At 35.4% G+C, this 23,897-nt stretch overlaps 3 protein-coding genes across 5 annotated transcripts; 2 read left to right on the forward strand and 1 right to left on the reverse strand.

The window, feature by feature from the left end:
* The first annotated feature begins 4,317 nt into the window (after positions 1-4,317).
* Positions 4,318-9,137, forward strand: LOC110423371 (Regulator of chromosome condensation (RCC1) family protein). 3 transcript variants are annotated; one of them, XM_021437588.1, is made up of 7 exons: positions 4,318-4,659; positions 5,471-5,510; positions 5,627-5,907; positions 6,006-6,355; positions 6,440-6,841; positions 7,264-7,648; positions 8,452-9,137. In XM_021437588.1, exons 3-7 carry the CDS (start codon positions 5,683-5,685, stop codon positions 8,692-8,694), a joined length of 1,605 nt encoding a protein of 534 aa, XP_021293263.1. In that variant the 5' UTR covers positions 4,318-4,659; positions 5,471-5,510; positions 5,627-5,682; the 3' UTR covers positions 8,695-9,137. The 3 variants fall into 3 exon arrangements, with proteins under 3 accessions (XP_021293263.1, XP_021293264.1, XP_021293265.1); XM_021437589.1 differs by having other exon boundaries at positions 4,318-4,595; XM_021437590.2 differs by lacking the exon at positions 4,318-4,659 and adding an exon at positions 4,674-5,360.
* A 6,229-nt stretch (positions 9,138-15,366) lies between these two features.
* LOC110423372 (Pectate lyase family protein) lies at positions 15,367-17,503 on the forward strand. Its single transcript, XM_021437591.1, has 4 exons — positions 15,367-15,542; positions 15,663-16,412; positions 16,724-16,862; positions 16,974-17,503. The coding sequence occupies exons 1-4, from the start codon at positions 15,433-15,435 to the stop codon at positions 17,193-17,195; spliced, it is 1,221 nt and encodes a 406-aa protein (XP_021293266.1). The 5' UTR covers positions 15,367-15,432; the 3' UTR covers positions 17,196-17,503.
* Positions 17,504-19,368: 1,865 nt separating this feature from the next.
* On the reverse strand, positions 19,369-23,667 carry LOC110423048 (T-complex protein 1 subunit epsilon). Its single transcript, XM_021437149.2, has 9 exons — positions 23,343-23,667; positions 22,585-22,903; positions 21,290-21,638; positions 20,978-21,110; positions 20,802-20,854; positions 20,415-20,517; positions 20,069-20,235; positions 19,866-19,979; positions 19,369-19,775 (listed from the first exon to the last, which is right to left on the reverse strand). Exons 1-9 carry the CDS (start codon positions 23,539-23,541, stop codon positions 19,605-19,607), a joined length of 1,608 nt encoding a protein of 535 aa, XP_021292824.1. The 5' UTR covers positions 23,542-23,667; the 3' UTR covers positions 19,369-19,604.
* Between the last annotated feature and the right edge of the window lie 230 nt (positions 23,668-23,897).

A 23,897-nucleotide genomic window follows, 5' to 3' on the forward strand; every position in this document is an offset into this window, starting at 1 on the left:
GATTATAAAATATAAAATACAACTTGTCGCATAAGGTTTTACCCAAGGACTTGGTATTAAATATGAAGAGATATATTCTCTTGGGGTGGATGCAATTACAATATTAACTACTTTGGCAATAAATGAAAAGATTGAAATGCATCTAATGAATGTAGCTATAGCCTATTTATGTGGCTCATTTGATATCGATATTTATATAAAAATCCTTGAAGGATTTAAATTTCTTGAAGCATATACACAATTCTCGAGAAATTTATTCAATCAAATTAAATAAATATGTATATGGCTTAAAGCAATCCGGATGCATGTGGTATAATTGTCTTAGTGAATATTTGTTGAAAAAAGGCTATAAAAATAATCTTATATGTCCATATGTTTTTATAAAAAAATTCAGATCTGAATTTGTCATAATTACTATTTATGTTTGTGACGTTTTATAAAATAAACTATGGTTGTTACTTCTTCTAACCATGCAAAAGTTTTAGCAATTCATGGCGTAAGTCATGACTGTGTTTGGTTAAGATCTGTCATTCAATATATTCGAGGATCGTATGGTTTATCTATCAAAAGGAAAAATCTAACAACGTTATATGAGGATATTGCTTTTATAGCTCAGTTGAAGGAAAGATACATCTAAGATTCATTCAAATGACAATTTAGCAAATTTATTCACCAAAGCTCTTCCTACTACAACATTTGAAAAGTTGAAAAATATCTCAAATAATATAGTCACTAGAGGGAGTAAGATATGCATTGTACTTTTTTTTTCCTTCATCGAGTTTTTTTTGTCATTGGATTTTTTTTGTTGAGGGTTTTAATGAGATAGTACTTCAAAATGTATATTTGAAAAGAATTATGAATTCGTTTTCCTTCATTAGGATTTTTTTCTCATGAGGTTTTTTTTTAATAAATTTTAATGAGATATATTCTTAACACAATGGACATTCAAGAGGAATATTATGAACATATGTGAATATTCATTATATTTCATCATATCCAATGAACCTATTCATATTTAATGTACATATTTATATAAGTACATCTCTATCTTTTAGATCCATTTAGTATATGTACATCTTTGTATATCAAATTCATCATCTCTATTTATGTAAATTTATTCTTCTCCATTTATGTAAGCCTATAAATAGAGGCATCATAGTTGATGATATACACACTTAAAAAGAAATAAAATAGAAAATGTTTTTACCTTCTTACTATTTCTTTCTAATATTTTTTCTTTCAAAATTATATTTCATAACAACTTTTAAATTTTTACAATTAATAAGTTCTTGTCACAATTATATTATTATGTATGTATAAGGTAAAAGTTTTAAATTTTACAAACGGATTTATGCAATTGACACATGTTTATCAGTAATTAATAGTATATAATCACATACATTATAAGATGAATACGCTATCGTTATATTTTTTATACAATATATATATATATATATGAAGATTATATCAAAGTATATAAGATCTAATAAGTTAATATAAACTTAAGAAAATTATATGCTTGGTAAAAGAAAATAGAATCATAAAACAGAAAATAATTAATCATGTAAAATGATAAAAATTTCATAAAAAATCACATGAATAAAATATTATTTTCTTATATATAGATATATTTACTAATTAATTTCGTTCCACTAACAAAATTTAATTTATGGTTCTAAGTTTAAGAATCATAACTTCCATTTTCCCCAATTTGTTAGAAGGTGCAAGCTCATTAACAGTGCAAATGTCCCATAACTTGTAAACATACACACAAAAGAAAGTATTTGTCTTGTGTTTTTTTGTCATGGAGAAATGTTCTTGCCACGTTGAGAATTTATTTTGCTTTAAGTTTAAAGATTAAAAGAAAAAATAAATAACGTCAATAATAATTGAATTTGATTAGAATCATAACTCTTACTCTTAGCTGTCTAGCAGTCTAACTCTATATTAGAGTGGCCCTTTTCTCTATCAACTTTACCTTTTACATAAAATCAATTTTTAATACATCTCCAAAAAAAAAAGATTTTTTAGTATCAGACAAATATTATACTTAATTATTTATGTATTATAATAAATTATTATTATTATTCGAATTTAGAATTCAATAAAAGTCATCTAATATAATTAAAATTTTTATTTACAAATTGAATAAATTTTATGCAATGTTCTCAATATCCATACTCTTATAAAGATATTATAAATTATAGATAATATGAATACTTGAATGAATATCCCTTTACTCAAATAATCAGGTTTGAATTTTTCTTTTTTTAAAATAAAAATTATATTTATGATTATTGTACTATTATACATATATATATATATATATATATATATCTAAAACCAAATTGGCGTCCAACTCTTTACCAAGTTTAGGGTTCTTTTTCTTTTTTCTTTTTTTTTCTTTTCAACTGAATCATGTGTTTGCTTCTTCATCCTACTTGCTTCATTTATGTGAACGTTTTTACTGCCAAAATCATTAGCAATCATTGACTAAGTAGTGTTCGCATTTCGTAATTTAAGGGCACCACATAAAAAGATTTATGTTCTCAAAACCTTTACGTTACTTCTCTAAAGTATTTTTTCTTTATATAAAATTTATATTGTTTTTAACTTTCTAGTCATAGTGGACACCTGCCAAGTATAGAAACTAGAAAACCTGGCTGGCAGTACTGAAGTAGTGTAGCTAATCCATTTCTTGTGTTTGCAAAGACAAAGCAAATATTAATGCAGAAAAGCCTTGCAGCCAGCATCGACCGATATATGGGAAACCTTAGACTGTTGGTGATAGTTTTCTCCCTCCCTATAAACCTCCATTGTCTATGGTTAAGGTAAGATTCGTGTTTCAATTCTCCATTAATATTATGAAAAATATTTTCTCAAACTAAAGCCAGGGAGGAAGAAAAGCTTTTGGACTTGATAAATAAACTTGTTTGGAGCCATAGAATTGTGACTGTGATTACAACATTTGAGTTGAGCCTTCGACCTGGTTCAAAATGTAAAGAAAGCTCGGCATTAAGGAGGAGTTCCTGCTGGACAAGGGTTTAACTCTTAGAACAAGGTTAATTCAAGTTTTATCTGCTTTGTGTATAAAGTCACTCTGTTCCTATCACTCGCTCCTCCATAATTCTTCATCTCCGTCTCCCTGTCTTTCTTCTCTCTCTCTCTCTTGGAAGTTAAGAGCTGAGGACAATAGAGGCTGTCTATTCTCCAACTTATGCTTTTGAATGATAAATTACATGTTAATACTACTAGCTTTTGGTTAGCAATTTAGCATGTTGTGATTGTTTATAACGTTTACATATATACATACTTAAAAAGCTCAGCTGAGCCTATATCATACTCTTTCATGGAAATTAATTGAATCAAGGCATATATTGAAATCTAAATGAACCTATTAGCACCCCGTGGATTTGGATAGGGGAATTCTCGATGTATTAGTATAAGCTACAGCATGCAAATGAAATACGCCTTATATCTCTAATCAGATCACCAAACTTACATGCATGTTATCTGATAGTTGGTTCTACTGATTGCAAATCCAACATGAATTTCTTGCAAAGGTGCAAATGAAGAAACCTCGCCAGTCTGTGTCTGGTACATGTGGGCTGTGGACCCTTCTCACCCTTATGTTTCGTAGATTTCACAAAGGCCAATGAAGCTAGCTCCTTGGTTCACACGTCTAGCTTACCCTGATTGGGACTTGGTTTCTTCGCGAAAAAAACACAAAAAAAAAAAAAAAAAGGAAGCTGACCATTACTCATTTTTTCTGCCGCAAAATCTAGTGGCTTAAAGGAAACCCTGATTTTCCCTGCTGGTGCTTATATAGCTAGCAAGTCCCATCTAAAGAACAAAAACGCCGACTTGATATATGTATATGCTACTGACATATACCCCAACCAAATTGATACTGACATATTTGGCTTGGACTTTCTTCAACATGCAAATGTTAAATTCAAATCATCTAAAAGTAAACAGTTGAATGATCTTGAAATCACTAGACTCAATGAGGATTTTATTTGTGTTGTGAAGTGAAAATTGCGAGTGAATCCGGAATGCTGTAACTTGTCTAAATTCCAAAGCTTTGTGGGAACTCCACGGTAACAGCAAAAGAAGAAAAAAGGGGTCTTCTATTTTTATTCACCCACCTCTCTTCTCTTATCATCTTTGAGGGAAAATATTTTACCCCCTCAGATTTCGTTGAACCAGAGGTTGTGGTAAGTCAGTTACCATAGTTTAGAGGAAGCTGACGTGTAAAACTTGTCTCAGGAAGTCTACTAGTATAAATTTATTGGGTGTAGTGTACAGCCTGAAGGGCACCTCATCGCTTTAAAAAACGTATTAGCTATTGAGAAGAAGAGAAACTCTCACCTCTTCCTTGGAAAATTAACACACCAATAAAGCTAACAAAGCTAACACAAAAAAAAAAAATCTCTGCCTTTTCTTTTACCCTCTCTGAAATCCCAATCACAATCTATTTTTCAAGACCCTTTAGATAAAACAGAGTAGAGACTCTGATTAAATATACCCACTTCCCTGTTCTTCAATTTGATCTAAATTTTGCAGTTTTCTTATTTTTGGGCTGAAAAAATTTGGTAATTCTCTTCAATTATTGACAGATGCAGATGGGTTTTCAGGAATCATGGGTCTTTCTGATATGTAAATTTTCATCTCTATATTATTCTGGCTTGATCTGTAATGATCATATTATAGAATTACCATAAGAAAAAACGTAGTATTAAATATGTGATTCTGCTCTGTTTTTTTATTCTTTGGATTCTCTGCTTCTGACGGTTACGTGATCGAGTGTACTTTTTTCAATTTTGATTATCTGATGGTTTTGATGACCTGGGTTTCTCAAAAAGAAGGATTCTTTTTTTATATCCCCTGTTTTCTGAACGGTGGATGTTGATTTTGCTTTCCTGGTTGATATTTGATCAGGTCAATGATCAATCTGACCTTTTTGTTTAGTGAGTTTACGTGAACAGGAGTGTCTCCTTCTTATGTGGGAATTCTTTGCTTTTCTGGGTTTTCTTTTGAGTGTGGAATATGCTTTTCATGGAGGACTTAGTATTCTTCTCTTCAAAGTTTTCTTCCTTCGGTGTTTTTTCTCCTTAAATTTCGTGGTTTAGACTTTTGTGCTTTTGATCATTTCTACAAGCTCTTCTGCCACTGTTTTTGCGGTTTTCTTGTCTCTGTGCTTGGCCATTTTGGCTCGCCGGTCACAATTTGGATCATCCAACCTGGTCTATATTTTGTTGGCTTTGGCCAATCATTGAATGATCGGGCTTTTCGCTTTGATCATCTGAGCCTCTCCTATTGGATAACGTTGCTCACGTGGTTTAAAAGATACACCTTTGGTTTGTGATTTGTGAAATGATCACATAGTTTGTGGTGTAAAATGTTTTTCTTTTCTCTTGTTGTGATATGAGGAGTTTTTATGAGAATCTTTTTTCGTTTTCTATTGTAGGTTTGAGATTTGAAGTTTGCTGATCAATCCATTATTTAAGGTAGATATTTTGGCACTTCTAGATTGAAGTCAACAAAGCTTTTAGTATTAGGAGGTAGTTTGGATAATTGGAGGGTTTTTTAGTGATTATTGTACCCAATGTTTCCTAATTGTCAGAAATTTAGATCTTCTCGTTTGCCAAGTTTGGGCACTGCAAAACTTGGGCAGTGCCCATGGATGCCACAGCAAGCGGAACCCCAACTATACAATACCATAACATACCTGATCAACCAATTACTGCTATTGTTGCTGCTTCTGTACCCACATTTCAGCGACAAGTACGTCATTGCTTTGGGGACTCCACTCCTGGAGAATTCCCTTTGGCTGCTAATCCTTCCATTGTTCTTCATGTCCTTACTGCCTGTAATTTGGATCCTCAAGATCTTGCAAAACTAGAGGCAAGTGGATTTTTCGTTGACTTTCTGAAAATGAAGCTCCTTTTAAATGTTAGAATTGATAATGCTGGCTGATTTGATTTTGTAAACATGTGTTCCAGGCAACATGCTCCTTCTTTAGGCAGCCAGCAAACTTTGCCCCAGATTATGAATTATCCATATCGGAGCTTGCTGCTCTTGACATGTGCCAAAAAAGAGCTATATTTAAGCCAATGACTGACGAAGAACGTCAAAGTTTGAAGCAAAGATGTGGGGGATCGTGGAAATTGGTCCTGAGGTTTCTGCTGGCTGGGGAAGCATGTTGCAGGAGGGAGAAATCACAGGCAATTGCAGGGCCTGGTCACAGCATTGCTGTGACATCAACAGGAGTAGTTTACTCATTTGGCTCTAATAGCTCAGGACAGTTAGGTCATGGCACTACTGAAGAAGAATGGCGGCCTCGGCAAATAAGGTTGCCAATATTTTTATCACTATGTATGCCTGACACTGTAAAATTGTAAATGTGAAGAGTTAATCGAGCTCCATTATGTTGTAGATCTCTGCAAGGCATTCGAATCATCCAAGCAGCTGCTGGGGCTGGCAGGACAATGCTGATTAGTGATGCTGGGAGAGTTTATGCCTTTGGAAAGGATTCCTTTGGCGAAGCAGAATATGGGGTTCAAGGAACTAAGCTAGTTACAACTCCGCAGCCTGTTGAGTCTTTGAAAGACATATTTGTGGTGCAAGCTGCAATTGGAAACTTTTTCACTGCTGTGTTATCCAGAGAGGGCAGAGTTTACACATTCTCTTGGGGCAAAGATAGCAAGCTTGGTCACCAAACTGAGCCAAATGATGTGGAGCCCCAGCCCCTATTGGGGGCACTAGAGAACATACCAGTAGTGCAAATTGCAGCTGGATACTGCTACCTCCTTTGCCTAGCTTGTCAACCGAGTGGCATGTTAGTTCTTCTGAATTCCTTTTAAGAAAGCCCTTAAATCATTTTTAAACTGGCATCTAAACTGTTCTTGATTATCATACGACAATCTTTAAAACGTCTTCACATTAGAGGGCATGTGATTAAGTTACCTAAGATTGTAGAAAATTTCTTGATCAACCAGCGTACTTATGTTTCCTGCCCCATTTTAGAAAAAACCTCATCTGAATTAGCTCTCAGAAAAGTTATCATGACTTACCATTACAAATCTTTGAAATAATGAATGATGGTCCTGTATAATCGTAATAGTATAGGATTTTTTTTTTCAGAATCTCAAAGTCCATCTATCCTGTTGTTTCATATATAGCAACATGTCAAATATTGAATAGTTGAATGAGTTATTGGAATTGTTACTTAGTGGTGTGCTGTTCTTATGGAATCATTAGGTCAGTGTACTCTGTTGGTTGTGGCTTGGGTGGGAAGCTCGGGCATGGCTCAAGAACTGATGAAAAGCACCCTCGATTAATTGAACAATTTCAGCTTTTGAACCTTCAGCCAATGGTGGTTGCTGCTGGTGCTTGGCATGCTGCTGTTGTAGGTCGAGATGGTCGGGTTTGCACATGGGGTTGGGGACGTTATGGGTGTTTAGGTCATGGAAATGAAGAGTGTGAATCAGTTCCTAAGGTGGTGGAAGCATTGGGCAAGGTCAAAGCAGTTCATGTTGCTACAGGGGACTACACAACTTTTGTGGTATCTGATGATGGTGATGTATACTCTTTTGGTTGTGGGGAATCCGCTAGCCTAGGACATAATACTGTTGCTGAAGGACAGGTTTGACTTTCCCTTCCCTTATAACTTTCTGTTGTGATTAACTTTGCCCTTATTTGGTTTTATGGAAGGTTCTGCCTAATTTCCTTTCCTGAATTTTCAAATAAAAGATATGCAGGATGCTTGAGCTCAGATTAAGCCTCAAACCTGATCATTATTTCATACTATTTCACTATTTTCTAATATAAAATGCACATTGGAAGATTTTTGAAATATTTTTTGAAAGGAACAGGATATCAACCATTAAGATTAGTTTCAAAGATGCAACACATTTTCTCTGGTTTTCCTTATAATATGCTGCATATGCCTCTGTTTGAGGGCATTTATGATTTACCTTGTAGAGAAGCTTTTCTCTTTTTTTTTTTGAGATGGCATTGATTGTTAACTGTTTTGTTTCCAATTGCTTAAATAAACACACCATTATGATATACAATTTTTCTCTCTTTTACCTTGTTTTTGAGGGGTCACGTTCGAGAAAGCTATTGATTTCAAATGTAGTAATGCAGTGGCACCCGAGCATTTGGCTCATTGGTTGGTGCATTATCCTCCTGCCTATAGAGCAGGATTCGAAACCCCCCTCCCCAATTATAAAAAAAAAAAAATGTAGTAATGCAGTGAAACCACAGCATCTGATGTGTATTTATCAATTATGCCAAGTTGCCCTTGAAGAACAGCAATTGTCTGTAATGCATATCCTATTTTTAATTGGACACGATATTATATATGTTGCCCTTGAACATGGGAAAGAAAGGGGTATCAATTCATTGAGTAACTATCAACATTTTGGTTTATTGCTTATCTGGCAGGGGAATAGGCATGCTAATGTGTTGAGCCCAGAACTGGTGACGTCATTGAAGCAAGTGAATGAACGGGTGGTACAGATCAGCCTTACAAACTCAATATACTGGAATGCCCATACATTTGCACTCACTGAATCAGGGAAGCTTTATGCATTTGGTGCAGGAGACAAAGGTCAGCTAGGCATAGAGCTAGTTAACAATCAGACAGAAAGGGGAAACCCTGAGCGGGTTGATATTGATCTCAATTAGGAATTCAGTGGTTTCCCCCTCATCTCTTACACCATGTCATCCATTAGCTTATCAAACCACACATTGCATTTGGTGTTTAGATTTCCATGTTTATTTTGTAAATAGAAACAAACCAAAGAATTGTGAAGATTTAAGTTAGGTAGCAAGGGCCCAAGCAAATGGTTCAAGATCAGTTTCCTAAGAAAATGGTTAGCACATAGGGCTTAAGTTGTTAATAGTTGAAACTTCTGTTAAGGTTCATTGATTACTTGTGTTAAAATTGCATTCTTAAATTCACTGATACTCAACTGGTTCAGTGGATGGCCCAAGGGACATTGGATCAGTCTCAGACCCACAGTGAGGGGACACCAACTTCCACAGGGCTAATGAAGTGTTATACCACCTCCCTTTTCTTCCCGGAGGGTCTGGTCTGTGGCAAAATCATGGAAAGGGTTTCTCTTTTATATGGTAAGTTGAGAATAATCACTGGGCATGTGATTTTCACTACCAAAACAACAAGGTTAGTATTGGCCCAACGTCCTTTTGTTGTTGTTGTTACTATTATTGTTAAGAAATACTAAGCAATAAGGACCAATTATAACAAACAAATTTATAAATAAACTAATATGCCACACTTAATATAATTATACTCTATTTTGTTAAAAAAATACAATTTTAAGGTTTTTTTTTTTAAATATGTCAAAAGTCATTTTATCCTTCTCCCATGCTCAAGGATGTTACACAAAAATTCAGCCGACTGGTACGCTGGGAACCCTATGTTTTTGGCTTCGTATATTTGTGTAAAACTAACTTATGGGGATTTTGTTTTGTAGTTTATGGAATTAAATTTGAGCTTAAAATCAAAATTGAAGTTATGATTTTGATTTGATAGGCTCACTGTCACCTTTGGGAAATAAAATATGAGCATTCCCCTCTTCTCCACATCATACCCTTTGCCTTGCCATCGATCATTCATTAATAACCATCCTCGGCAATGGGCCCTCATTAGCACCCATTCCTGCTCTTGGTGGCCACACTCCCTCGCAGCAACAATCAACCATGAAACTTTTCCGAAGTCTACATTTTGTCATGTCATTTTAGGAATTGATTTAGTATTGTTTTTCAAACTTGAACACTTCATTCTAGCAACTATTATTTTATGAATTGATTTGGCCATAGAAATATGATAACCCAAATTATTCTTTTGTTGTGAATTTTCTCTTCAAGCCAAACCAAACTAAACTGCACCCAAGCTCAGCCTTGCATGTTTGTGATGAAATAATTATAATCCGTTACCCATTATCTTGTTTGATGTGTTGGTGTGACATAAAGCCGAACGGGAACATTGATGTGGACAATTGGCTCTGATCTCTGAACTGAGCTTGGTGATGTTGCCCATAGCCTGGGCTTTCATTTTTCTTTTCAAGGTTTCATCTATGCTACACATACGACCACCCTTCGGGAAATTTTTTACATAAAAATATTTTAAATGCATTAAATAGATGTGAGAGAGTGGACTTCACTCTCTAAATTGTCAGAGGAGATTATTAAATTAAATGAAATTCAAAGATACTTCCGATCATATTATGAAAAATTAAAAACATACAGCAGCCCGGATTAATTTTGGGCCGATAGCAATATAGGCCATTCCCCATGGACCAACCCCTAGCCAAGCCTCCAGCAGGCGAGGGCTTGATCGCCAGTAGGCACTTGTGGCCTGTGGGTAAGGCTCTCTCCAATGACTGGGATGTTCTTGTAATTGTTGCTTTCACTCCGTCTATGTTTCAGAGTTACAAGCCCTCGTTTGTAATTTCATTTTAGGCAAATCAAAGTGTTTCTGCATTTGCATTTGCAAATGGTAATCACTGTCCCATTGCCTTGTGTTTTCCCCCTTCCCAATCCTTGGCCGTCCCCATCCGCTTCCATTATCATCATCAAGATTCAAGACCAATGTCTCTGTCGATTATAAATATTATATTATCTAACCACTTTATTCATGTGGGATTTCCTCCTATAGTGTATTTAAGCAAGGCTGTAATCCTGCGGATTGAACAGAGTCCATATAATCATGATGCAAGTTAAAGGCTCTATATGATACAATGAACCTTTTTTATTCCAATATTAATTTGAAGTTTTAGGCAAAAATTAAAGCACTAAAATATAGGAATGTTTGCTAGTACTATTATTAGTTTCACAAACTACCACATGAGCCAATCATTAGGACTGGTTTGACTTCCCCCGCTTTAGATTATTTGATTATTTTTACTCATTTGCACCATTTTATTTATTCATATTCGATATTTTTGGTCAAATAAATACAACTTTGACATTTATTTTTTGAATATCAAATATAATTAAAAAAAGTTATAAAATTTAGCAAGTTTTGTGTTTAAAACTTTTTTAAACTTGTGTTTTTTTTTTTCAATTTTTAATGCATATTATATTCTAAAAAAATGAAGGTCAAAATTGAAATTAATTTGACAAAAGAATATGGAGGGAGTATTATTGGTTTCTCTTCTAGATGGCTGGCTTAATGTATACGTTCGGAACTTGCAATCTCAAACCAAATTAACCACCAATCTCTTGATTGTATATTGATTTTGTATGTAGTAACATTATCTAGAATATATATATATACATATATATATATATATAATGTAACTGGGTTAATTAGAATAAAAATCTTGAATCCAAGTCTACACACAATTGGGTCCTTTGCACTTTATTCGTTGTGTGATATGCATTCATAATTATGCCTTTAAAAGCGAGGATGGTGCACTTTCCAACCCTCACTTTTGCCAATTTTCATCATCATTAACCAAATCAGACTTAGATTCTGCATATCATTAAAGTAAAAAAAGAGAATTTTACGACACTGTTATAAAGGGTAAAGCGATTGTTCATTTCCTTTCTCATGTTGAAAAAGGTGGGTGCTCATGATCCCTTACCTTCAGCAACAAGAAACGACATATAGCAAAAAAATACTTTCCTTTTATAAACTTCTTTACAACAAATATTTTTGTCTGAGACGAAATAGTACTATACTATAAATGGGATTTGGATCCTCCTCACAGTTCAGCCTTAGCTAATTGATAAGCAAACATGAAATTTTAGGATGTGTCAATTTCGTGACTTAATTATACACATACACGGCACTTAAAGGATTGGCAGGGCACATGGCTTGCTCAGGCCATGTGATGTTTTTTGACCTTTGGCTATAAATCGTACCTTAGATATTTCATCATGCCAATGAAGACTGTATAAACTTTTGTTTTTTTTTCTTATTTATTATTATTAAATCAGAGAAAAAGAAACTAACATGATTAAATAAACAAGGAATTATTTGGATAAAAAAGGTCATTACTAACTAAAGAATATTGAGAGATTGTAGAGCCTTTGCCATAAAAAGTGAACATGCAGGATCACGAGCAGCCATGCACTATCAAGAGATTTAACCAGACCTGAAAGTAAACAATTAACTGGTTAACGTTGTTGAGCCCCTGTTTGTCGTATTTCCTAGTCCCAAAGTTGCTCCCTGTACTACTACTACTACACATGTTTCCTTCTTGTCAGTTTTGCATATGCACATACAAGTTATAAAGGAACCCTGAATGAGACGACGTGGATGAAAATCATGTGTCTGCATTTTTTGTTTATAATCTAAGAGTTATTATTGGGAATGAATGGTACAAATTTCCTTTAAAGCAAGATTCACAAAGGCAATAATTGTAGCGTAAAGTGGCCTTATCCATCTTGCAAACAAATAAGAATGCGTAAAGGTGGGTTCATTTGGATCAGGGTGCTTGCTATCATTTGTTTGCATGACTACATACTCTAGCGAACTTGGGAAAAATTGTACCTTCTGCAAAACGGGAAACTAGGGCTGGCTGTGGCTAACAAAAGGAAAAAGCAAAACTAATGGCTGAGAGTGATCTGCCACGTGGCTCCTGCATTAGCAAAACACCTGTAAAATGGATTAGAATATTGGTAAATAGTTGCGAATTGGCGATGGAAAAGATTGGACTTTGCCTTTTGTAGTCTCCTTTTTTGAACCCACCATTGCCATCGGTCTGATTGCTTACAGCTTGTGCAGCAGAAGTTGGATCAACTGCCAGCAGTCATCAACGGCTTTAGATTCCCTGAGAATCGAAATCGAAAGGTCCACTCGGGGGAAATGGGAATTTTCTTAAGGGAACAAAGGTCACATGGGAGAACGTGCCTTTCCCTAGAGAAACGGCCACCGTGTCACAAATTTGACGGACGGTACGGACTTCCCCATGTGCCCACTCAATCTCCTAACTCAGAAGCTCGAAACACAAACAGCTTACAGCCACCCCACTAACCCCAAAGAGAAAAATATAATAAGGCAAACAATTTGATGATAATAATAATAAGAGTGAACAATTGGATAGAGCATAACTTTAATGCAGCATTTTCTTTGCCTGTGCAACTTTGCAAGTTATATTGCATGTGTTTTCTTCGGAAGATTCATATTTTTCATTTTTTTATTTTCACAAAAGAAGGTTTCTGTTTTAAGTGTTAAGCTTGAAATTAGTCTTACACCTGAATGAATTTGTGTAACTTACTTTCTAATTAATCTCATAACTAGGTTAAGTGATTTGTAATTAACAAATTCTTGCAATATTGAACATGGAATCCAAAAAAAAAAAAATATTACATTCTATTATTTGACTTAATAATAAATGTATGTATCTATTTTCCAAGTTGAGTTTGAATTTTCATTAGAATTTTATTATAATTATAATAATCATTATCTTAGAACTAAATGACGAAGTCTACTTTAAAAGGGTTTACTTGCTTTCTTAGTACTTTTATTTCGGAGAACAGCTTTAAGTAAAAGACAATGGCGGTGTACTTTTTCGACATTATTTTGTGGATCGAATTATCAAATATAATATATAACCACGTTTTGTTCTGATTATACATATGTTGTCCTGATCATACAGTTATCTGTTGACACAATTGCAAGGAATAAGATAAGGAAAGCCCCAGCATTGGAATGCTGAACTGACAATATTGTTGGAAGCCTTTGTTATTACTTAAATTTTATTTCAAGATATGGAAAGAAAGCACATGCTATAGCATGTGGTTGAGCAGCTATCAAGCTCTTATCTGCATGGAAAGATCAGCAGATTGGAGATTAAATTCAGGCTCAGCCCATAATATCAATAATTCATATAAAGTGACAAGCTAGAAAGGATTTCCATGGTGGGGAAGGTAAAGAAAGAAAAGAAAAATGAAAGCTGCAGCATTGTTAGAAAGTCTACTGAATGAATTTATGGATGTCTGCCCTTTTAGGTACTAAAATTTAAGGGGAGGAGTTGGGGTTGTCTAACTATTGAGAGGCTTTTCAAGCCACAAATATATCCATATTATAGAGAACAAAGGCTAGGGTATGTCTCATTCATATGCCTGGCTCTGGCAGCTAGAGGTAGAAGAATTCAAAGTGAAACAAGGTGGTTTAATCTTTGGAAAATCACTACTACTGACAGACTGATATCCAGTACTAATACTTGTCGTTCGGGTTATGCAAAAGAGTTTTACGTGGTTCAATAAATTTCAGGAAAAAATGATTTCTTTTTTTTTTTTTTTGGGAAAACTGCGACATAAGTTAATTTCCAGTGATGGAGAAAGAAAGCAGGGAAATTTGTCTTCACTTTGAATGCAATACCGACAAGGATGTGGAAATTGAGAGAGTGTCGGTGTATAGTGAGAATGATTAGTCTTAAACATTTATACGAAAATTATTTCTCAATTAATTTATCAAAACATCCATAAACGATATTAATTTCTGGCTACTTGTTGGTGACTGTCCATTAATGGCACTATCAGCTTTACAATTAATTTCAAGGCTCCTAATTGAGTTTAACTCCAATAAATGTTATTATCATGTTATATATGGAATGCTTTATCATTAAGTTTTCCCAACTAATGTTACAATCTTCCCTTAAGGTTTATTCTGAAATCTCTGACAAAACTCGAAATCCATCCTTCATTTTCATTTATCATTAGTACAAATTAAAAAAAAAGATAATTTAATGTTAATTTATATATTATTAGATGAGAAATTAATTTGCTTTGATATTATTATAATTATAAAAAAAAGATCTGATTCAATCAAATTTTATTATGTTGATCATATACAAAATATATATTTTAACATCTGAGTATTTAATTTAATGATAAGTGTATGTATTTTTTTATTAAAAATTAATATTTATGGATCAAGAAAGAAAAGAAAGGAAAATTATATATAAGATATACATAAATATAATTACTTGATGAGGCGGATCAAATCTCTTGTCTAATAAGTATTAAGTATATAGTACAAGAATTTTATTTTTGATACCTAAAAAATAATATACAAGATTTGGTTATATTAAAAGTGAAGAAGTCATCAATAATTGGCTTGTAATTAACTAATGTAGTGAATATGATTAATAGATCCCAATTTGTAAAATAGAGTTTATTATCCAATGATGTAAACTACTTAGACTCACGATCAGTTCTTCATTAAAAAGAAAAAGAAATTAGATGTGGAGTATGATCATATAAACGGACTGCTGGGACCCATGAAGGGCAAGATTCAAGGGGAAGTGTGGGCACCCATTTAATTATTTATTTATTCAATCAAAGCTCTTTACCCCTTTATAAAAACCCTCCTCCTTTCTCTCAGCTCCTCAGAATTTCCTCACCCTTGTACATTCCCTTTACCTGCCTCATAAAAATTTCGAAATAATGGCAATTCCATTATCCCTCTTTCTACTGTTCTTGCCTCTCCTGGCTCCCACCTTCATTTTCTCCTCACCAGTTCAGGACCCTGAGCAAGTAGTACAGCAAGTCAATGAGTACGTATTTCATAAACTTTATACCATTTTGATCTTACATTAGAAAACTAAACAGTTACCGTTATTCAAGTGTCACATTTTTGTTTAACTTCTGTGTACACTCTGTGTTTTTATATACAGGAGCGTCAGGAATGCTACTATAGCTAGGAGGAACCTTGGGTATCTCTCATGTGGAACCGGCAACCCTATTGATGACTGCTGGCGGTGCGACCCTCACTGGGAAAATAACCGTCAGAGGCTAGCCGATTGTGCCATTGGGTTCGGGAAGCATGCCATTGGTGGCAGGGATGGCAAACTCTATGTGGTCACTGACTCCAGTGACCGTGACCCAGTCAACCCAAAACCTGGCACTCTTAGGCATGCAGTTATCCAAGACGAACCTTTGTGGATCATTTTTGCTCGTGACATGGTGATCAAATTGAAGGAAGAATTGCTGATGAACTCGTTCAAGACCATCGACGGCCGAGGTGCCAATGTTCACATCGCCGGCGGGCCATGCATTACTATACAGTACGTGACGAACATCATAATCCACGGGATTAACATACATGATTGCAAGAGAGGTGGGAATGCTTACGTGAGGGATTCTCCAAGCCACTACGGTTGGAGGACTATATCCGACGGTGATGGGGTGTCTATTTTTGGAGGGAGCCACGTTTGGGTGGACCATTGTTCTCTGTCTAATTGCAATGATGGGCTGATTGATGCCATTCATGGATCCACGGCCATCACCATTTCTAACAATTACTTGGCCCATCATAATAAGGTCATGCTCTTGGGACACAGCGACTCCTATAAACAGGACAAGAACATGCAAGTCACCATTGCCTTCAACCATTTTGGAGAAGGGCTTGTGCAAAGAATGCCGAGGTAAAATAATTTGAAGTCAAACATTAGCCTTAACCATTCAATAAGCTAATTATTTTGTTTGCATTTAGGTGATTAAGCTATGCACGCTATCCACTATTTTAATAATTCAGATTTGGATTATATTATTTCTACAGGAACTCACTCTCAAATGTGATTTATATATATATATATATATATATATATTCAATTTAGAAACTTATACATAATGAACTATAGGCACAAGCATGAATTCTTTTCTTTCAAAACAAAAATTACGACTAGTAAAATCTATATGCAAAGCTCTTATAATTTCCTTTTCACCTTGCATACAGATGCAGACTTGGATATTTTCACGTGGTGAACAATGATTACACGCATTGGGAAATGTATGCAATCGGTGGCAGTGCTAACCCCACAATCAACAGCCAGGGCAATAGATTCCTTGCACCAAATAACGAATACAACAAAGAGGTCAGACCAAAAATCTCCAATCAGTGAACCCCTTTTTAGCGTATCCAAGATAGAAATTAGTAGAGAATATCAGTAAGCTTTAAACTAACATCAATATTCAACAAGATTCAGGTTACTAAACACGAGGATGCGCCGCAAAGTCAATGGAAGCATTGGAATTGGAGGTCCGACGGGGATTCGATGTTGAATGGAGCCTTCTTCACGCCATCTGGCACCGGAGCCTCTTCGAGTTATGCCAAGGCCTCGAGCCTGGGTGCGAGACCCTCCTCACTGGTCGGCTCGCTCACAGCCGGGGCGGGTTCACTTGTTTGCAAGAAGGGCTCGCGCTGCTAGGCATGCGACGCCAATGGTCTGCTAATAGCAATAAATTACGTACTAAAGATAAAAATTGAAACATGAAAAGAAAAATGGAAGAACAATAAGGCCAACTGTAATTAAAAGCGTCAGCATTCATGTTTCTGTATATTGGTAATTTTTGTGTGTCTTGACTTGGATGTATACAACTGCAAAGCTTGGATCAGTCTCTTTCTGTAAAGGCACTTGATCAGCTGGCAGAAACAAGAGCAGAAATAGTGTAATTTAATCGATGAAATGAGTCATCATTATTATACATCGAAAGTGTTCTCCCTCTTTTTCATGCACTTAGAGGTTTTCTTCCCTCACATGGGGTGGTACAGTCGGCAGCAGGGTGTGAATTGAAATTGGTTCAAGGATTTACAGAAAAGGACAAAAGAGAAAAAGACTTTGCCACCAAGAGCATGTTTTAAATTTATTATTATGTACTGAAAAAGTATTGCTATAAATTGTATTTTAATTAATTTTAAAAAGGTATTTTTAAAACTGCGGTTAACAAAACTTTGTTTTCCTTTGTAATAAACCAGGACCATTTTTGGCTTATTGATTGCGACTGCCTGTTGGTTCACCTTTTGACAAAGTTGCACGGTTGCGGGCCTTTTATCTGGGTTGTTCTTTTTTATTATTATTATAACTATTATTTAAAAAAAAAAAAAAGGATGGGAATGCTTCAACCGACACCAATTCACGAGCAGCTAAGGCGTCTATTATTAAAGGTCCTGTCTCCGACAATTCCAGTTGCCATAAATGACACCACCTATCCTCAATCCTTGCCATCCCATCCTTAAATAGCATTTGGAAGATTGGTACTGCAGGCTAAACTGCCACTATTTCTTTCTTTCCTTCTTTTTCTCTTACAAGATGTTCAGCGCACTTTCCGGTTTCAATTAAGGCCCAACCTACGGAAGCTAGGCTGCGTGATACACGGCGGGAGGAAGACTTCAACACTAGCTTTCTTTCCTTTCTCCTTTTTGGTTTTTTTTTTATATGTTTTTATGCCAGGTTACTTTTATTACTGAATTCCTTATTGATAATTTTCTTTTTGGTAAAATTAACGCACGGCGGGCTTACTCACCTAAAATTGTCTCATTTCAATACTTGAGCACTGTTTGGTCTTTGCTTAGTGATGTGTTTTGAGTGTAGCCAGAAGGACAAAAGAAGAAGTGGTGCTGAATATTCGCTCCAGAGTACTTCATTGAAGACAAGACATAAGCCCAAGTATGAACAAGGGGACCCCATCAGCTGTTGGGCCTTCTCCAACAGAACCAAGTAGTACCACTTTTATTGACTGTCCCTTTGGCTACGCCCTCGCATCAAGCAACTTTCTGCCTCATGTCCGCCACCAAAATTATATAATTCCTTGCACCAACTAGCCTTCCCTAGCTTATAAGAAAATAGGAAGCTCGCATTTATGAGAGATAATTACACATTTGGCATTCAAATTATAGAAAATATTACTTTTTAAATATCTAAAGTTTAAAATTTTATAATATATATTTTCAACTTTCTTAACGATATTAATCAAACAAACAACGTTATAAAATTGCACGTTTCTTTACACAATAAGAAATGGTTGGAGCAGGCAAAGGCATCCAAAGTGCCATACACCCTTACCGTCAAGTGTCAACTCTTCCGCAATTTGCATTAACATAATATAAGAATAAAGTTGTCCCTTATATGTACTACAATATTTGATTGATGTAAAATCCCTTACTTGAAAAAAAAATTAAATTTTCTTTTTTCAAATCTATAAAAAATAAAATAAAATTGCCCAATATATGATAGAAGAGAGATCCTTGTACAATTAACAACACCGTTGCCTCACATGTCCTTCCAGCTGAAAAACAACACATCAAGAGTATAAAATTGATCTGACCCCAACCAACTAGGAAAAAATAAAGGACAATCTCACAAGAAATTTCCCAATCATTGTTTTTTCGTAACACTAGTACACATACTGTGTAAGACATAATATAGACCTAATTTAATAACTAATTTTATGTGATTTACGGCACACATTGCTTTATACATTACAATAAAAAATTATTATATCGAAACTATGCTTAATAAGTTACAAGTATAACCATTAATAATTTAAGAGATTACTACGTTCTCAACTCTCAAAATGTAAACATAACAACTAGAGACGAAATATTAGAGGGAAACAACCAAAATTTTGAACCCAAAATTACACATTAACTAGCATTTTTACATCCAGCAGGGGCAATGCATAGATGACTGAAAGTAACTAGAGAAAAGAAACAAGTAACCACTCAGCAAGAATAGTGATATCATTCTATCAACCAAGGGAGTGGCAGTTCAAAAATTATAAGCCAACAACATGTTTCTCTCAGGTGAACCATACAGACCCATCAATCACATTAGACCTCAGTAGTCTGATGGAGAAATGACATCATCGATCTTCAAAATCATCTTAACAACTTGTGTTGCCAGCAAGATCTGCTGCTGCTTCCCAATCAGTGTCTCAAAGACGTTTTGCTCGCGCATATCATTAGTCCCAACATCATTGCAGTCAATTCCAAAGTGAGGATTATTCTCCTGCACATCAGATACAAAATCAATATTTTACTCCATGCTGCTGAAATTATAGAAGAACAAAAATTGGTCATCATGCTAATTAATAATTACCTTAATTTGCTGAGATTTCACTGCTGATAGTGTCTCAATGGGTTGGAGCCCACTATTCTCCGCCAGTGCCATGGGGACTGCATCTAAAGCATCTGCAAATGCCCTGATTGCATACTGTGGATAAAAGAAAATAAATACCATATAATTACTCCAAGAAAAAGGAATACTAAAATATTTTGATGAATACACATGCTTCTTCATACCTGCTCAACTCCTGGATATTTATCTGCAGCTGCCTCTACAGCAATTGAGCAAGAAATCTCAGCAGAGCCACCACCATAGACTATAGAATTGTTGCGGATTAGATTCCTGGCCACACACAATGCATCATGGATACTGCGCTTGGTCTCCTCTATCATCATCTTGTTTCCTGATACATCATCAAACACAAGAGACACCTTCTATGAGATATATCTCCCTAATCCATCTCAATTCAGCCTAACGCATTACACCTCTATGAGCAACCCTAAACCCATTATTATTAATTGAGCATAATGCAATAAGCCACAACTCAATTGCAACCAAATAGAACAAGGGGAAAGAATCTACCTCCACGAATAAATATGGTTACAGCCCTTGAATTTGCACAGTGTTCAATGTACAACATTTTATCTTTTGTGGTTCCAAAAGACTTCTCTCTGACCAAACCAGCCTAAAAAAATAGAATAAATAACAAGTGTTTCCTGTAAGATACAGATGCAATACCAGGGGATTAACCTGAGATTTTAAACTGTAAAAATTCAGCAAACGTGGATTGCTAGTCCAAATGAGCAATGCATTAGTGCTTGCTTAAATTAAAAGTCATCAAATATTGTATCATCTCACTTGAGCTTCACCTGTTGTCTATCTAATGCATGAAAAAGTTTCCAAGAGAGGAATTAATCAAGCACACATTTCTAAGAAATATAAACAAGGAAAGAATGCTGCAAAACATACCCTTCCCAGCTTTTCTGGGGTCAACTCTTGGAACCTTGGCACAATCCTTCCACCTATGAAAATAAACATAATTAGATTGCTAGTAAGGTTGCACAAAATGTTAGCAACAAAATACTTATCTATCATGAATTTGGCTACCATGTCTTGAAATGAAAATAAACTAAACAGAAACAAACCTGTAGCTATTGCTATGAGCTCCAACTCCACACCACCAACCCATCTCACAGCAGGCAAGTTCCGGTGCATTAATAAATGATTTGCCTCATCATCAAAACCCCATTGACAGATAACCAAGGTGGCACCAACATCCTGCAACAACATTATTATCAGAACAAGTTGTCTACCCCAAAATTGCAAAGGTGACCATAGCAACAATCCACCTCCACCCCCTCTCTCCCCAAAGAGAATAATCTAAAGCAAGATAGAACATGAAAGGTTGATCAAAAATAGAGAAAGAAATTCCTCAAAACTCAAATCTGCAGCCATACCTTGCACTTTTGGACCATGTCATCAAAATACTTTTGCTCTTGCAGACGCAAAGTCTGAAACTTTTCCACTGTATCAATCTCCACCTTATGTTTAGTCTTTGGCTTAGGTGGCTCAAATGGACAAGTTAATATAGCAATTTTTGCATCTCCAATTTGCTTTGGCATCTGTGGATGACTCATGTCCTTGTCAACAGTGATTCCGTATATTAGCTCAGTATCTTCCAGTTTCCCCCCAACTTTTCCCTCGACCTTAATCAAATCTAAATTGACATCTTTCCTCTCTAGATCAGCAACAGAAAGAACTGCTTTAACAGAAATCTCAGACAAAGGGCGCTTGCATCGATTCACACTGTAAAACAACAAAAAATGGTTGCAAATTCAAAATACAGAAGATATACATAATATATCAGTCTAGCAATGCACTCTCAACTTTTTGCCTTTAAATCCCCAATATTAGGAGTCTCACTTCTCAATGCTAACAAGTTTATAATTGCTAGATGATGGCATGTTTTAACTGAGCCAAGAGCCACATAATTCAGATGGTTCAACACACCACCATAAACACCCCAGTGGTTATTTCAATCTTGCAAACATCCCAAAAAGTCAACATTGAGATCTGAATTTGACGATCATTCAGGAAAAGACAATAAGGGGAAAATGTAACCAAAAGGACTACCAATCAAGACCAACTAATATCCTTGCAAGTTAAGGTGTCAGCATTTGAACAGTTTGAACTAACATTTAGAAACATTGTTCTTACCAAACTAGATAATACTAGCACCTGTAATTCGTTTAAAAGCTTCCACAACATAATGCATTAAAGTCAAGCTTAATGGCACCTTGTACAGATCAAAGTATCACCTTATGGAAAATCTTTATTCAATTGCAGACTACTATACTGGAAGAAATATAGTAAAGCAATTAATTTTTTTTTAACATGATAATGATAGCAACACAATGAAACCAGGAGCCTGTAATTTGATATGACAAATCCCAGTGGCTGACATAGGATATCATGATGAGCAAAAAAATAGGATAGATGATATACACATGAATTATCCTTCACAAAATTAAAAAAAAAAAAAAGGAACATCTTGCAACAAATTAGACATAATTTCTCCTTACAGCAGAGCAAGATGCAAGCAAAAATTTAGCCCTGGCAACATAAGAAGCTAGTATAGTGCCTGTTATAGTCATAATATGAATGTTTCTAGTCATGCATTATGGCAATCTGAACATCATAAGGGCAATAGAAAGTGCAGCAACAGACCAGGAAAAAGAGCTAGGAAACTTACATTTTTGAGGACAGGGTGGTCATGCAAGTTTGAACCAAAGGCTCTATATTTGTTGTTCCAAAATCAAACTTCTGAGCTATACGCTCCAAATGCTCAACAGCTATTCTAGAAGCCACTTCATAGCCCTCTGCAACCCGAATGGGATGAATCCCACGCTCTAATAGCCGCTCTGCCTGCTCTAGAAGAGCTCCAGCCATGACAACAACACCAGTTGTTCCATCACCAATTTCATAATCCTGGCTCCGAGACAGTTCAACCATCAATTTAGCAATTTGATTATCAACATCCATCTGCTCCAATATTGTAGCCCCATCATTTGCTGACAAAATCCCAAAAAAGAAAAAACATCAGGAAACGTCAAACACAATCTAAGCATAATTGCAAATAAAAAAATCTGATATGCTTAGGTTCAACAATAACTCCTGAAATATAAACTTCAACAAGCTTTGTCCTGAAACACTAAGCTTATAAGGTTAAGTCAGCATAGTTTATCTACATTAACTTTACCTAAAGAAACAAAAAGTAATCAAGTTTCTAAAGTAACTACAAATCCCAAAATTACCAATAAGCCTAACATTTCTCTCCACAAACAACTTAACCTAACTACCTTCTCATTTCGAAGTTCCACGTCAAACAGATCCATAACAGAAAATTCATTTCTAAAAAACCCTAATCCAGTAACCAAGAACTTGGAGATCAAGAAAAAAATTTAATAAACAAAAAGATAAAAAAGGAAGAAGAGGTTAAAAAGAGTTAACTGATGGTGACATCGCCGTCGGGGCTTTGGAGCATCTTATCCATGCCCTTGGGGCCGAGAGAGGTTCTGAGGATCCGAGCCACCGCCCTGCCCGCGGAAATGTTGGCTTTTTGGGCTTCAATCCCTCTCAGCCTTGTTTTCTGCTCTTGCTCTTTTAGTATAATGAAGGGCCTACCGAACTCGTCGAATGCCAACGCCATTTTCTCCTGGTGTTATTGTTTCGTCGCGGATCTATTCTTCTTCTTCTTCTTCAATGTTTCAGTCCCTTGAAGAGTTGGAAGTGAGAAGAAGACTGTGGAAGCTTTTTAGCAAAATGTTGGCTCGCCTTTCCTTTTCTCTGTGTTTTCAAAGCCCTAACCAGTGGCTCTTTTTGTAATTTCAGACCGTTTCTTTTGCTCCTTTTTTGGGCTTGCATGCCTGTCCGTATTGGGTTAGGCCCATTATTCACAGAAAAATCTTACATGGCCCATTAAGACCAATGATAAGAGATTTGCATTGTTTTGCTCTAAAAAAATTTTTAAAATCATAGAAAAGAATTTATTAACTAGGTCATATC

The sequence above is a fragment of the Theobroma umbraticum genome, unplaced genomic scaffold, assembly GCF_002168275.2.
Source record: "Theobroma umbraticum cultivar Fairchild unplaced genomic scaffold, ASM216827v3 scaffold_20.0, whole genome shotgun sequence".
Classification (NCBI taxonomy): domain Eukaryota; kingdom Viridiplantae; phylum Streptophyta; class Magnoliopsida; order Malvales; family Malvaceae; genus Theobroma; species Theobroma umbraticum.

Excerpts from the sequence above, each read along its gene's own strand:
- LOC110423371 (XM_021437588.1), top strand. The coding sequence starts at position 5,683 with ATGGATGCCACAGCAAGCGGAACCCCAACTATACAATACCATAACATA. Across the intron at positions 6,842-7,263 it reads GCTTGTCAACCGAGTGGCAT|GTCAGTGTACTCTGTTGGTT; the intron begins GTTAGTTCTTCT and ends TGGAATCATTAG. Across the intron at positions 7,649-8,451 it reads ATACTGTTGCTGAAGGACAG|GGGAATAGGCATGCTAATGT; the intron begins GTTTGACTTTCC and ends CTTATCTGGCAG.
- LOC110423048 (XM_021437149.2), bottom strand. The coding sequence starts at position 23,541 with ATGGCGTTGGCATTCGACGAGTTCGGTAGGCCCTTCATTATACTAAAA. Across the intron at positions 21,639-22,584 it reads ACCACCCTGTCCTCAAAAAT|TGTGAATCGATGCAAGCGCC; the intron begins GTAAGTTTCCTA and ends GTTGTTTTACAG. Across the intron at positions 19,776-19,865 it reads TGAAATCTCAGCAAATTAAG|GAGAATAATCCTCACTTTGG; the intron begins GTAATTATTAAT and ends TCTGATGTGCAG.
- LOC110423372 (XM_021437591.1), top strand. The coding sequence starts at position 15,433 with ATGGCAATTCCATTATCCCTCTTTCTACTGTTCTTGCCTCTCCTGGCT. Across the intron at positions 16,413-16,723 it reads CTTGTGCAAAGAATGCCGAG|ATGCAGACTTGGATATTTTC; the intron begins GTAAAATAATTT and ends CCTTGCATACAG. Across the intron at positions 16,863-16,973 it reads ATAACGAATACAACAAAGAG|GTTACTAAACACGAGGATGC; the intron begins GTCAGACCAAAA and ends AACAAGATTCAG.